This window comes from Hirsutella rhossiliensis (genome assembly GCF_020360975.1).
Source record: "Hirsutella rhossiliensis strain HR02 chromosome Unknown scaffold00003, whole genome shotgun sequence".
Lineage (NCBI taxonomy): Eukaryota > Fungi > Ascomycota > Sordariomycetes > Hypocreales > Ophiocordycipitaceae > Hirsutella > Hirsutella rhossiliensis.
The window spans coordinates 2,403,317-2,415,961 of NW_025408669.1; the positions used below are offsets into that span (position 1 = coordinate 2,403,317).

Consider the following 12,645-nt stretch of genomic DNA (forward strand, 5'->3'; position numbering starts at 1 on the left):
TTGGACCGTGTGCACTTGGTGTACAGCAATGTATTTACGGCATCTCCCGGCTTGTTTACAGCTTGTAACGTGGCAAGAGTACACACTGTCCGGGGCGACATGGGAAGATGACCCAATACGGAACTGCGCTACTTACAGTACTTACCTCACGGTAGTGAGAGGTGATAACCGAGCAGCTCATCCCAAGCAGCCGGTGTAGTTGGTCAAATCGAGGATGCGCGCCGCAGCTGATACTGGCACCGCCCAGGCCCAGTCGCTCAAAGTGTCGCTGCAAGAGGTAAGCCACGTCGACAACTTTGCAGCGTCACTTGCAGTACCTACCTTGGCAGCCATTGGAATCGAAACCCCCTTAACCGAGACTCTTGGAAGGAGCCCACGTTGATCCCCGTGTGCCGGTCCGGGGCTGGACGTCAGCCGTGGAGACGGAGCGGAGTAAGACTCCGTCTGTGCGCGCGGGTCGTTGCATCAGCGGGCCGAGAAGTGCGTGGGGCGAGATTCCCAGCAAAGGTCACGGAGGAGTTGATAGAGGGGATTTACATGACCGGTATATGCTCGTCTCGTGAGCTTTGGCTTCTGTCTCCGGTGCGTGCATCTATACGAGACCATCGGAGGGCAATTTGGTGGTTTTGAGCCGGGCCAAGCCTCATCCTTACTAAGAGACTGTAGATAACTACAATACCCCCCGGCTTCTGGCCACGCCGGTGCAAGGGTGTTATTATTGCCGGAACTTTGTTTTCGTTGCTTTCTGCCATTTCGCCCGGTTAAATATGCACGTGCATGCCTCGTTCAGAGTACAATGGATGCCTAAGGCTCACCTTTGCTCTGGTTCTTGAGTTTGTGTGGGGGAAAGTGAAACGCGCAGCCGAAACGAGGCCTGAGGAAGCATTGAGAGAGGGCGGTCGCGGCAAAGGCGGAGAGAGAACAAGGAGGGACTTGGGGAGAGAAAAGAGTGACAGAAGTGATACTTGGGTGTAACCGGCGGATATCAATGGCCATTCACGTACTTACCCATGTACAGTACTAGTATGTACATACGAATGCCACGGACGACTGAACCGGGCTAGCTGAGTGCCTGTTCGGTCGGGGCCCTTCAGCTGTGCCCCTCGAGGGCGCCGCCAGCTGCCCCAGGCCGGCCCCTGGGCAATCAGAGGACCGGCCATCCGAGAGCGGCTTGCAGCGGGCCCCCCCCCCCGCCCCCTGTTGTGGCGCCAATTCACGAGAGCCCCTCCTCTCAGCCGCTGGCTCCCTCCCGGCAACAGGCGACGATTGGGAATCTTTTCTTACTTGCGAACCGGGCAACGGCGACTCAATGGAGAGAGGGCAGAGAAAGGCGGGCGGGCGGGCTGGCAGGCTCTCTCTTTTTCTCCCCTTCTCGTCTCGCCTCTTTATTTTCTTGTTCTTTCTTTCAAGTCTTGTGCGGCAGTCTGCTTCTGCACCATCTGCATGTTCGACACTAGGCCTGCCGACCGTCTTGGTCGAGTCGCATCCAAATCGGCCCGCCCTGTCGAGTCTGCGCCGCGGCGGATAAGGGCCTCCTCCCCGCCCGCCACGGCCTGCGGTACTAAGGCGACGCCAAGTTGCCTCGAGGCATGCGAGGTACACTAGCCTTGGCCCCGTCTACCCCAAGTCCGCCCACCCAGTACCTTGGCTGGTGCTCGGATATGGGTGGCCACCCCATGTATCTCCGCCATCTATCCAGGTACCCGACCTTGGGCAGGAATGGAACCAAGAAGCCATCGACCCCTAGGCCGGGCGCCGCACTGCCTACCGGTACCTTTGGCCTTTGTTCTTGCTCGAATGGCCAGGTCGCGTCACACGCCGCCACAGAGGATCGGTACCTCGCCCTGACAGATATAAGGTACCTGAGTACCTACCTGCAGTACACCTACACAAACTGCTCTGCCCTTCTCCATCATCCCACCCTGATTCTCCCTCCTCCCTCTTTCCCTCCCCCCTCGCCCTCACTTCTTCCTCTCTCACCCCTTGCCGCGCCTTTGCCCTCGCCTCTGCCGCCTCCCTTCTCCCAACCTCTCCGCCTCGGTCAGCATTGGCATATCTCCTCGCAGCAGTGCACTGGCCACGACGTCTGCGGGCTCAGACTGCTAATCACTGCCTCCACATTACCGCCTTGGTCGAAGGGGGAGAAAAAAACATCTCCCCAGAAGCGCTGCCGGCCGACGATTCGACGGGTGCGCGCCACCTCGCGCGCCAGGGCTCTAGTCGCCCTTTGGTTTCCCGCTCGTTGGATACCCGCCGCCACCACCGCCGCCCCCTTCTCCTCCACCAACGGCGCTGCGATTTCTGTCAACCAAAAACGAGCCGTCACTTCTTCAGGGAAGGCAGATTTAGGCTGCCCTCTCCCGCTCTCGACCATGCTCGGGCCGCAGAGAACGAGACCAATTGACCACAACAGCGTCTACGGCCACTCGCACTCCCGAACCGCCTCCACCAACGCCTTCTCTGCCCAAGGCCACCCACCGCCTCGCATGTCTCTGCATCTGCAATCCCAGCCAGCCCCAAACATGCAGCATTCGCGCCGCTCGCCCTCGGTCAACACCTTTAGCACAGTCTCGACCATCCCGCCCCCCGCCGCCTACCGTACCTCGTCGACGACGGACCTTCGTCGCTCCATCTCCAGCCGCTCGGGGGGGACCACGACGCAGCCGAGCAGCTATGTGGCCCTCCTGCGCAAGCAAAAGGCGACCGTCTGGTGCGACCGCGCTCAATACGAGGACCCTCGCGTAGCCGCCCAGCAGCGTGCCGCCAAGGCGCGCGCCAACCTCGAGGTCGTCGGAGGCGGCCGCAACAACACGGTCAGCCGCACGAGCACTGGGATCAGCGCAACCGGCAAGGTCGCGGCCAAGATTCGGCATCACGGAAAGACGCCCGTGGTGGGATACGCCCCCGGCGAGAACCACGTGGGTGTGGGAGGCGTGCCCCTGCGACTGAGCGCCACCGAGGTCGAAGGTGAAAGCAGCGACGAGGAGGATGCGCAGGCTGCCGCTCGTCTGCACCACCGTAGGACGGGGAGCAGCGGACGAAGCAGCACCGCTAGCGGCCGACGCGGCCTGGCATACCGCTCGTCGGGTGGCCCGGGTCCTCAGGGCGGCCAACGCTGGAGCCCGGGCGATACGCCAGAGCGCACCGAGAGCCTGGTGGAGCAGCAACCAGAAGACGCACCCAAGCTCATGGACGACGCGGCTAGTGGCAAGGCCCACAGCTCGGGGAGCGGCAGCAGTGGCGAGCGCGCCGACAACGTGGCCGAACTGGGCGGCGGACCGAGACTTGCCAGCAACTCTCTCATGCACTCGACCCTCACCCGGGAAAAGAGCGTCAAGAGCGCCGAAGAACTGAAGAGGCGAGGCAGCGTGGATGAACGGACAGCAACCCTCACCTCGGGCCGCTTGTTCATCGCCAACCCGGATTGATGGGTCGTCCCTACGTCATGAGCGCAGCGCGCTACACGTTTGTTTGCCACAGGAAGCACCTGCTCGCGCAGCAGCTGGCCGCCCGCTTCTTCCCTGGACCAAGCCTGACACGCTCTCGCCCACTGGGAATTGGATTTGCATCGACAAGGCGTTTGGGTACGGATGATATCGCGCGTGACAAGCACGGTTGCTCTTGGGGGACTCGATACCATGAATGTTGGCTGCTGATTTACTGCACGCCTGACGTGCCATCGTTCGCTCCGTGTCTGTCGCTTGAGGGGTTACCAGTACAAGGCGGGGGCCACCGGATATGTTTTCAATAAGCACTCGAGAGACAAGCAGCGATTAATGAAGCCTTTGATACGGCGGCGCCAGTGGCCCCGAGGTAGATACAAATACAAGACAGCAGTATCCGTCCGAGCTCAATGCTTTGGCCCATGTAGATGTTGGAATGGAGTGTATCCCGTTCTTGATAGGTGATAGGTAGTGATGACCAATGGTTGTGCTTGCGTCGGCCTTAGCGAGCGGCAAGCTTCGAGGTCCCAAAGTGACGTTACTTTTTTTTGACAATGAGTGAGACCTAGACTCGGGTCCGACCAATGCCGTGCGGGGCGAGAGGTCACGTCCCTGGCATTAGCGCGCATGCTCAGAGTCCTATGATGATGGACGAGGTACTCCGTAGCCAGCGGATGGATGCACGTAGTCGGAGGGCGTTCCTGGGGAGATGGGTAAATGTTGACGGTGGTGAGGTGCATCAGGGCCTCGTGGCAGTGCCGACCGAGGCCAACCCGCTAGGTAGCCCGCCAACCCGCTACAGCGCGGGGCAGAGCCACTGTGGCGGTGCGGCTGGATCTGCAGCACAGGGGTGGCATTGTGCCTGCCTGGATTGAGAGGCTCCGGGCTTTAGCCGACAGCGACGCGAGCCGCAGCCCAGCACCCAGGCAACGCGTCGAGTAAAGTAATTTAGACGCCAGATTTACGCGGGGGCGCGCTTGGTCCCCTGCCTTGGCCACCATCATCCCCAATGGCCCCGTCATTTGCCTCGCTGTCGTGAGCGTGCAACGCAGAGCTCACTGAGCGCGAGCCCTTCGCTGCGTTCTCGTTGCGCGCAAGGAGCGTGAAAGCCCTTTCTCTTTCCCTTTACGCCCTATTCATCGGTGTATTGAGGCGTCTCTGAATATCCATTGTCTCGCGCCTTTCGCCTCAACCTTAACCCTAACTGCCTGTCTCCCCGCCTGTCTGCCCGCCTGACTGCCCGCCTGACTGCCTATATAATATCGAGAAAAAAACGCCCTCCTTCCATGGTCACGAACATTCTCTTCCTCCCAACCACCTCCACCGTGACTTCGCATCACCCGCATCTCTGATGCCGCTGTTCCAGATGGAGCCGAATACCCAGGAGATGGAGCCCGCTGGGCGGAAGCGGAGTCACAATGAATTCTCGGACGACCTGGTCAAGGCAGACATAGACACAAACAAGAGGCCGGCTGCTCCAGGTAACGTTCTTCTGCCCAAGGCCTACCATCATCAACCACTTACTCCCCGCCCTTCACCTGTCGTCAATGCTAACCTGGCAGTGCTCCCTCCTGTCTCGCAAGACCGCGCAGAATCACCTCCCAACGGCTCCCCGGCCCTTACCGATGCGGGACGCAGCACGTCGACACCCCAATCCCGCTCTCCTCAAACCCCTTCAAAGGCTGTACCCACAAAGGAGCCGCAGGATGGCACCCGGTTCGCCTCACCCGACACCTCCGTCTCCCAGACTGCCTCGGCTTCGAAACCAGTAGTCAAGCGCAAGCGACTCACTCCCCAAGAAAAGGAGGCCCGCGACAAGGACATCGCCGAAAAGAAGAGGGAGAGGGAGGCACAGGCTGCGCTTCGGGCGGCGGAAAAGGCCAAACAGGAGGAAGAAAAGGCCGCCCGGGCCAAAGAGCGGGATGAGAAGCGCAAGAAGAAGGAAGAGGAAGATCGAGTCAAGGCGGAGAAGAAGCGCAAGCGGGAAGAGGAGCAACAACGCGTCCAAGCAGAAAAGGATAAGAAGGCACGAACGCAGACGAATCTTAAAAACTTCTTCAACACGCCACGCACCCCCAACAGAACGACGGCCGACTCCGACTCCAACTCGGGCAGCCCGAGCAAGACCGATTCCGCGGCTCCAGAGTCCAAACCGCGGCCTTCGGTGTACCAGCAGCTGTTCAAGCCCTTTTTCGTCAAGACAGACACGCGATGGATTGAGTCGACGGTCAAAATGAACCAAGAAACGCGGGAGGCCAAGTCTCAGGTCCTCGACGATTTCATTAGTGGGCGGCGGGAGCTTGAGGACACGTCAATGTCTTTCGACGCAAAGGAGTTGCTTTGCCTGCCGTGCAAGATGCCCAAGAAAGGTCGATTACACCACCCGGTCAGGCACATCATGGAGACTGCTTGTAGAGAAGCCGGCAAGCTGGAGAGCGCGGGAGGAGTAGCGCCCAACGACGTGCTCGAGGGTACCCACAGGAAGCTCGCCAAGGTCCCCATGAAGGTGATTACCTTTTCGCAGGATGTCAGACCACCATACTACGGCACCCTCACCCTGAAGCCCTTTGCTCTGGGGCTAGGCAACATGTCCAGACAGGCACGCAGATCGAGCCATCGACGGCTGCCCCTCGACTACGATTACGACTCGGAAGCCGAATGGCAGGACGAAGAAGGCGAGGATGTCGACATTGACGACGACGACGACGAGCAGGAGGATGAGGATGACATGGAAGGGTTTCTCGACGACTCCGAGGATGCGGGACTCGCGAGGCGGGTGTTTGCAAACACAATGGAGCCCTCAAGCTCCGGGATCCGGTTTGAAAACCAACCTGGTGGCTCAGACAGGCTGCTCGACGAGTACAAGATGGAGTTTATGCATGGTGAGCCGCCCCTGATCTTGTTTCGTTGACATTTTGACGCTCACTAACTGCTTTCACAGGACCCTCTTGCGGCATTGATCCGTGGTCGGCACAGTATTGGGAGCCAGAGCCCAAGAAGAAGACGGTCAAGAGCGAAGAAGGATCGAAGATGGCGCCTCCCCCAACTCCTGCCAACGTGTTTGGAGCCATCAGGAATGCTGCAGAAACCGAGGCGCCCAAGCTGGTCAAGACGGAACTTTGGGGTGACATGAAGAGGGTGATTCTCAACAACAAGGCACTGTCCAAGGGCAGCATCATCGATATCATCTTTCACCAATTCCGAGACGGCGTCTCGCGCGCCGAAGTGAAGAACACGATCGAGCTGATTGCAGAGAAGAAGGGGTCGGGTCGAAGCAAGGAGTGGGACATTAAGCCCAAGTACAAGATTGAGCCCTGAGCTTGCACTGAAGGCAGAGGATAGCGGCGATGGAGGCTAGCTAGAGTTTGGGCACGAGGGATGAAGGCTCACGGGGATTTACTGGGCTTTGATGAAACGATGGTCCACTCTGCACATGTTGCTCGGCGCGATTTGGACCCCAGAGGCGAGGAGAGGCATGGTGTATATGCTAGCTACAGGAACACGGAAACGAATTTTACGTGTCCAAGTTGATCGTCAAAGACTGTATTCGTAGTTGGGGGGCAGCGGGAGAGACCCGGTGCTGGGCCGGACGGATCGGCATGCCGGCGGGTTCCGTCTCCAGCTCAATCTTACACTCTAACACCATTGTTGTCCTCTTGCAAAACCAACGACCCTTTTCTGGCGAACCGAACGGAAAGCCATCCCTTTCGTGCCGAGCATACCTGAGACAGGCGGCAGCAGGCATTCTCCGCTCGTCACGGCACCCCCGCAAGCACGACGCGCGACAGCAGCAGCGCCATCGTCGTCGACCGAGGAGCCAACATACACATAAAAAAAGGGAGAGAAGCCCCGACACGGACGGCTGGGCGCGCGCGCGTGCGATAAACTCGACAACTGCAGACCCCAGCACGATGCGACAACCGACGCTGTGATACTGCATCTCTCTCTGTCTCGGTGTGCGCGCGAGGAGAGGGCTCGGAGGCTGGCCGCTTGCTCCTTGTCCCCTCGGCGAACCTCCCCCGACATGAACCGTGGCCCGGCATGGAGGATCCTTGGGGCGACCCGTGGGCGGCGCCCGTGACGATTGAGCTGCCCCCCGCTGCGACGGTGGTGGCGCCGCCGCCGAGGGAGGCGTTTATGGAGGCGCCCGACGGCTCCCTGGGGAGGCGGCCGGACGCGGCTGCATCCCCGTGGGGCGACGATGACGATGCCTGGGGGGACGCTGGGGCGAATACCGGGAGGGATGCAGGCTCTGGGTGGGGGATGAGCTCGAGACAGGAGCCGTTGGCCGGTGTGTTTGCCGAACAGCCATTGCCGGATCCTTGGGCCACGGCACCAGCACCGGCAGCGGTGGCGTTGGACGCGGATTCCGAGACGGACGCCCGAGTGGATATGCAGAAGCCGGATGAGGCGACGACGGAAGACGACAAGACGGGGACCGTCAGTCTCGAAGCGCGTGGCTTCTCACAGAACGACGCCACCTCGATCCATCATCCGCTGGCTGATGCTCTCGACACAAATGCGCAGGACATCTGGGCCGCCCAAGAACCAGCCGTAGTCGCAGACCGCGGAAGGACGCCCGAGCCGGCCGACGAGGAGCCGCCGCCGTCCCCCGGATCCCCCGACGCCCCTACTCGACATGCCATTGGAGCCGAGGACAGGCAAGAGGCGGGCCGGCAGGCTTCCAGGGTGCAGGGGCTCGTGGAGATGTTTGACGGCATAGCGAAGCGCAACATGTCGCCGGCGCCTGCAACGGTGGGCAAGAAGACTGTCGCGCACGAGGACTCTGGTCCAGAGTCGGCGCGCGGCCCGGAGAATGAGCCGCAGACGACACGCACAGAGTATTTTACTGAGACCTCTACGGACTGGTCAGCGCATGTATCGACAGAGGAGGCACGAAACGAGAGACCCCGATCAGAAGATGGGCTGGAGACGACGGCCGGCTCAGGGGACTGGCAAGACCAGATCCCCCAAGGGAAAAAAGGGACACAGCACATCGTCTACCCCATCGACATGACCCGCCTAGACGATATATTCCCAGACGCTTCGGCGCAGCTGCCGGAGCCGGAGCGCGGCCCTGCAACCCTTACCGACGACTTCTTCACGACCGTATCGGAGCGCAAGGCGTGGTACCGAATATCGCGCTTCGGCTCCATGCGATGCCACGATCAGGGCGACCCGGACGACTACATGCGCGTCGGCTGGGCGACGTCACGCGTGCGCGAGCGCACCATGGAGCTGGTGCGGCGGTGGATGGAGCAGGACTCGCAGGGCGGGCGTGTCGTCCTGGGCCGCCGCGTCGGGCTAGTCGGGGGCAGCATGTTCAACTGGGATTCGGCGGCTGCGCCTGTCGAGATTGCCGAGTTGCTGCGCAACAGGGGTGAGAGGAAGACGCCCGAGGCACACTGGCGACGGGCGTCTGCTGCCATGAGTGAAGCGTCCACGACGGCGGCGCGTGGCAACTTGCCGGCGGCTGCCCCGTGGCCGGCGTCTTTTGGCGCGGAGCCGGTCAAGGATTCTCCGGTCCAGGGGCAGGATGATTCATTGGCGGTGCCGCTTGCGATTCCGCCGAATGCCTTTTCTACGACGCCAACACTGCCAGCGGAGACTTCTATTGGAGCACCTGCGGCATTCGAGCAGCCAGGAGGGGGTGTGACGGAAGATGACGCCGACGACGACGACTGGGGAGACATGGTTTCCCCGACTGTCATGGAGCCCAAGGGTCCGTTTTCGGTGCCGTTCTTGGATGCTGGTGCTGTTGTGAATGGAAGCTTGCCCACTCGTGAATTGGCCCAACCTAGATTGGGGGGCGTAAGTCGAAATGGAACAGAAGGTATGGACAGGAAACATGAGGACATGGGCAAGATGAACCGGGCAGCATCACCGGGCGACGATTCCAGCCTGGGTTGGGCATGGGGCACCGACTTGGCTCCCGAGGTGATCAAGCCCACGCCCACACAAGCAACACAAGATGCGGAACCTCTGGCGCGACGCAAGCCAATCCAGCACCCCAATCCCGGCGCGGATCACGCACCATTACTCCTCTCCATATCTGGCACAAGTACAGACGATATGATGGCTGCCCTGGACGCCACGTCAGCAGGAGAGGGTGCCGGGAGTGACCAGGTGGTGGCTCGCATACTGAGAAGTCTGCCTGACCTGACGTACATGCTTCGCTAGCAGATACTGACCTTTCTCGGGGGGGTGACTGGAGACGTCACTTCGAGGAGGACAGTTCATGATGCTAGAAAAGGGGGGAGAAATGATATTTTCTCAGTAGAAAAAGATGGGATGACACGACACGGCCGGCCACGGCTCATTACGTTTGAAAAAGAGGGCAAGTTTCTGGATGATAAGAGGGGTCTGCTGTATATCACTCGTGGCGTTTACAAGGGCATTTCCCCCTGGAATCTTTCTCTCCCGGCTCCATTGCTGCCATGGCCGGAATTTGTGCACGAGGTCTCTGGCTCACGCTTCCCTGACTCCCTCTTGGGCGTGATGCATGGGGTTACACATCACTGTTTTGCACGACTGTGAGTTGATTTAATATTTTTCAGGTTCCTATTTTCAAACGTTGATGCAGCTGAGCTTGTCCAACTAACATGCCCCGGGTCGAAATCAGAGCCTCTGTTACACGGTTTTAGGTGGGATGAATGTCGAGCCCCCCTTTTCCGAGAGAGGCTGTCTCCAACCATGCATCCTACCCGGACGGCGTACCGACCCTCGATTCTTCCGTGACAATCCGGTGAAAGGAAACAAAGTGAATCATTATCAAGACGAAAAAGAAAGAAAAAGGAGCTCCTTTTGCTTAGGAGCCGGCAACCCCTCTTGCCACTCTCCCCAGCTCACGTCAGGCGCTTGTCCGTCGGGTAGGTTATCCGCAACCGTTTCTGGTTCTCATCCTCACATAATTCACAGAAAAAGCCGGGGGTGGCATCAATTGCCACGTCGATTTGCCGGATGGGCCGGCCGCAGCTGCTGACTTCGCCGCGGAACGAAGCGGCACAGCAGAGACCCTCTTCGTGATAAAGGCGCATTCCAAGGTCGCACCCGGCGCACCTTTTCCAATAAACGGTGCGTTGACACATTGCGCCTCTTTCGCTTGACTCGGTCGTCTTTGCCGAAGGTTCGAGGCCATGGAGTTGGCGGGGCGGAGAGGGTGTGCCTGTCTTTGTGTCCGCGGAGTGCTGGGATGGATCAATGCCACCGAGAGGATGGATTGGTAGGACGTGAAAGAAGAACTGGGAAGAATAAGGGCATGAGAATGGATGGTTGCTTGTTTGGGATGCGGCGAGGAGGGAGAAGGACAGGAAACCACTGGATTCTTATAGAAACCTGGACACGGCGTTGTCTGGTGCATTTCGATGTATGAATTGAGCTTCTTCTGAGCAGAAGAAGCACAGCTCCGCATCTGTTCTGGGCAAGTCTTCCGTATACAAAGAGCTTCTTGTGGCACAGCCAACGTCCTCATGGTTCTCCTTGTTTGCCCCCTAGCTGTGGGCGAAGCCGCAACTCCAAGAGACCTCCAGAAGATTTAGCTCTGCATGTGGCGCGAATGGGCACGTTTTCGAGCCCCCACCCAACAACCGAACAGCCACAAAACCGACACGAGTTCAGCACCTATTCCCTCTCCCTTCCCTCCGGCTCCATGAACTCGCTACGCCGGCGGCGGGTGGGAGGCTCTCCATTGGCACTCCCAGCAGACATCCCTGACACGCGGCCGCCCTTGGCTATCGAGGGCCCCGTTGGGCCGCTCGGTGAACTGGACGTCGATGTTGTCGCAATGTCCGCCGTGCCCTGAGGCACGGCGGCACGGCCGGCCCCAGAAGGAGCACAGCATGAATTCCCGGCCGCAGCGGGCGCACTTGGTGGAAACGTGCCAGATGACGCACATGGGGGACAGGTGGGGAAGTGGACGGTGGCTTTGGATGGGTAGAGTGTGTTTTCGAGCAAAGATGAAGGATGGGACGAAGCTACTCGGCAGAGGGAGCGTGTATGGGGCGGGCGGCTCGTCTGGCCTCTTTTATATTCGCCGCTCCGTGGACTTTCTCTATTCACGCCTGAAGCTGGGCAAGTATCTCAACACGGAGCTCAGTCCTGGGCCCCTGTTCGTGAGGCAGCAACTCCAACAGCCCCCCCTGATGGCCCATCCGTCGCACCGACTCGACGTCACCTCCCTCTCGTCACGGAAACATGGTCCCGTCCCTATCTGTGAGGGAGCAACTTGAACAGACACCCCCCCTAGGGCTCGACAGTCGTACCGACACCACCTCACCCCTCCCGCCTCTCCTCACCGATTCCGTTCAAGCTGCCCCTGATGCGGGCTCATCAGAAGCCCTACACAGCAGGCAGACATGGCCGGGAAGATTTGCCGGGACGTATTCGATTGTCAGTTGGTCGTCGCATTTGACACGTTGCTGGTCCTGGTTCAGACTGGACTTCTCGCAAAACTTGGCTTGAGTGGTTTGCGAGAAGCGGACAAGACTTCCGCAGACGACGCAGGTGGCTGCTTGCATGACGAGTGAGCACATGTTGAGCGACAGACCGGTCTTGTCAGAAATATATGGAGGGAATTGAGTGAAGAGTTGTGGTTGATTCTGGTAACTGGAGTTTAGAGCGCGGGAAAAGGTTTTAGAGCAGAACGGCCACCCGCAGGACAGGCGGTTCCTTGGGCTCTTTTATATTCTCTAGTCTATCATGTCGTCCTTCCGTCTCACAAGCCTTGGACTTGGTCCGTTCTCTCTGATATACCGTCCTCCAACTCGAACAGCTCCCCGTCGGTGGACGAACAGCCACTGACTGGCACGGTCTCCGCTTTCTTGCATCATGGAAACATGGTTCTCTCCTAGTTCGCACGGCAGCAACTCGACGAGGAACCCCCTGATGGCTGAACCGGCACGCCTTTACTTCTTGCCCTGCTCCTTTTCATTCGCCCTTTGCTCCCGCCAATAACACCTGTTGCAGAGCGTATAGCCATCGTTTTCTACCACGAGTCTAACGCAGACCATGCCATCGTGACAGTATCCAGCTTGCGGTCTTGGGCTCCTGAGAGCCATATCGCAAAGGTTGATTCGCTCGCTCATCGTATCGACCTCCGCGCCGCATGTAAGGCAATGGGAGAAAATGGCATTCTTAAAGCACATGCTGACGGAAAGGTGCGGCCGGTAGGAAGTGGATGGCGAGAGGTCTTGGTAGACTTGGG

General features: G+C 59.5%; 3 protein-coding genes across 3 annotated transcripts; all 3 read left to right on the forward strand.

The window, feature by feature from the left end:
* Positions 1-2,372: 2,372 nt before the first annotated feature.
* On the forward strand, positions 2,373-3,428 carry HRG_03249 (uncharacterized protein; the record flags this gene model as incomplete). Its single annotated transcript, XM_044861720.1, has 1 exon — positions 2,373-3,428. The coding sequence occupies one exon, from the start codon at positions 2,373-2,375 to the stop codon at positions 3,426-3,428; it is 1,056 nt and encodes a 351-aa protein (XP_044722746.1).
* Positions 3,429-4,794: 1,366 nt separating this feature from the next.
* HRG_03250 (chromatin assembly factor 1 subunit A domain-containing protein) lies at positions 4,795-6,761 on the forward strand (the record flags this gene model as incomplete). The annotated part of the gene is made up of 4 exons (XM_044861721.1): positions 4,795-4,924; positions 5,006-5,127; positions 5,191-6,325; positions 6,385-6,761. The coding sequence occupies 4 exons, from the start codon at positions 4,795-4,797 to the stop codon at positions 6,759-6,761; spliced, it is 1,764 nt and encodes a 587-aa protein (XP_044722747.1).
* Positions 6,762-7,484: 723 nt separating this feature from the next.
* On the forward strand, positions 7,485-9,623 carry HRG_03251 (uncharacterized protein; the record flags this gene model as incomplete). Its single annotated transcript, XM_044861722.1, has 1 exon — positions 7,485-9,623. One exon carries the CDS (start codon positions 7,485-7,487, stop codon positions 9,621-9,623), a length of 2,139 nt encoding a protein of 712 aa, XP_044722748.1.
* Positions 9,624-12,645: the final 3,022 nt, after the last annotated feature.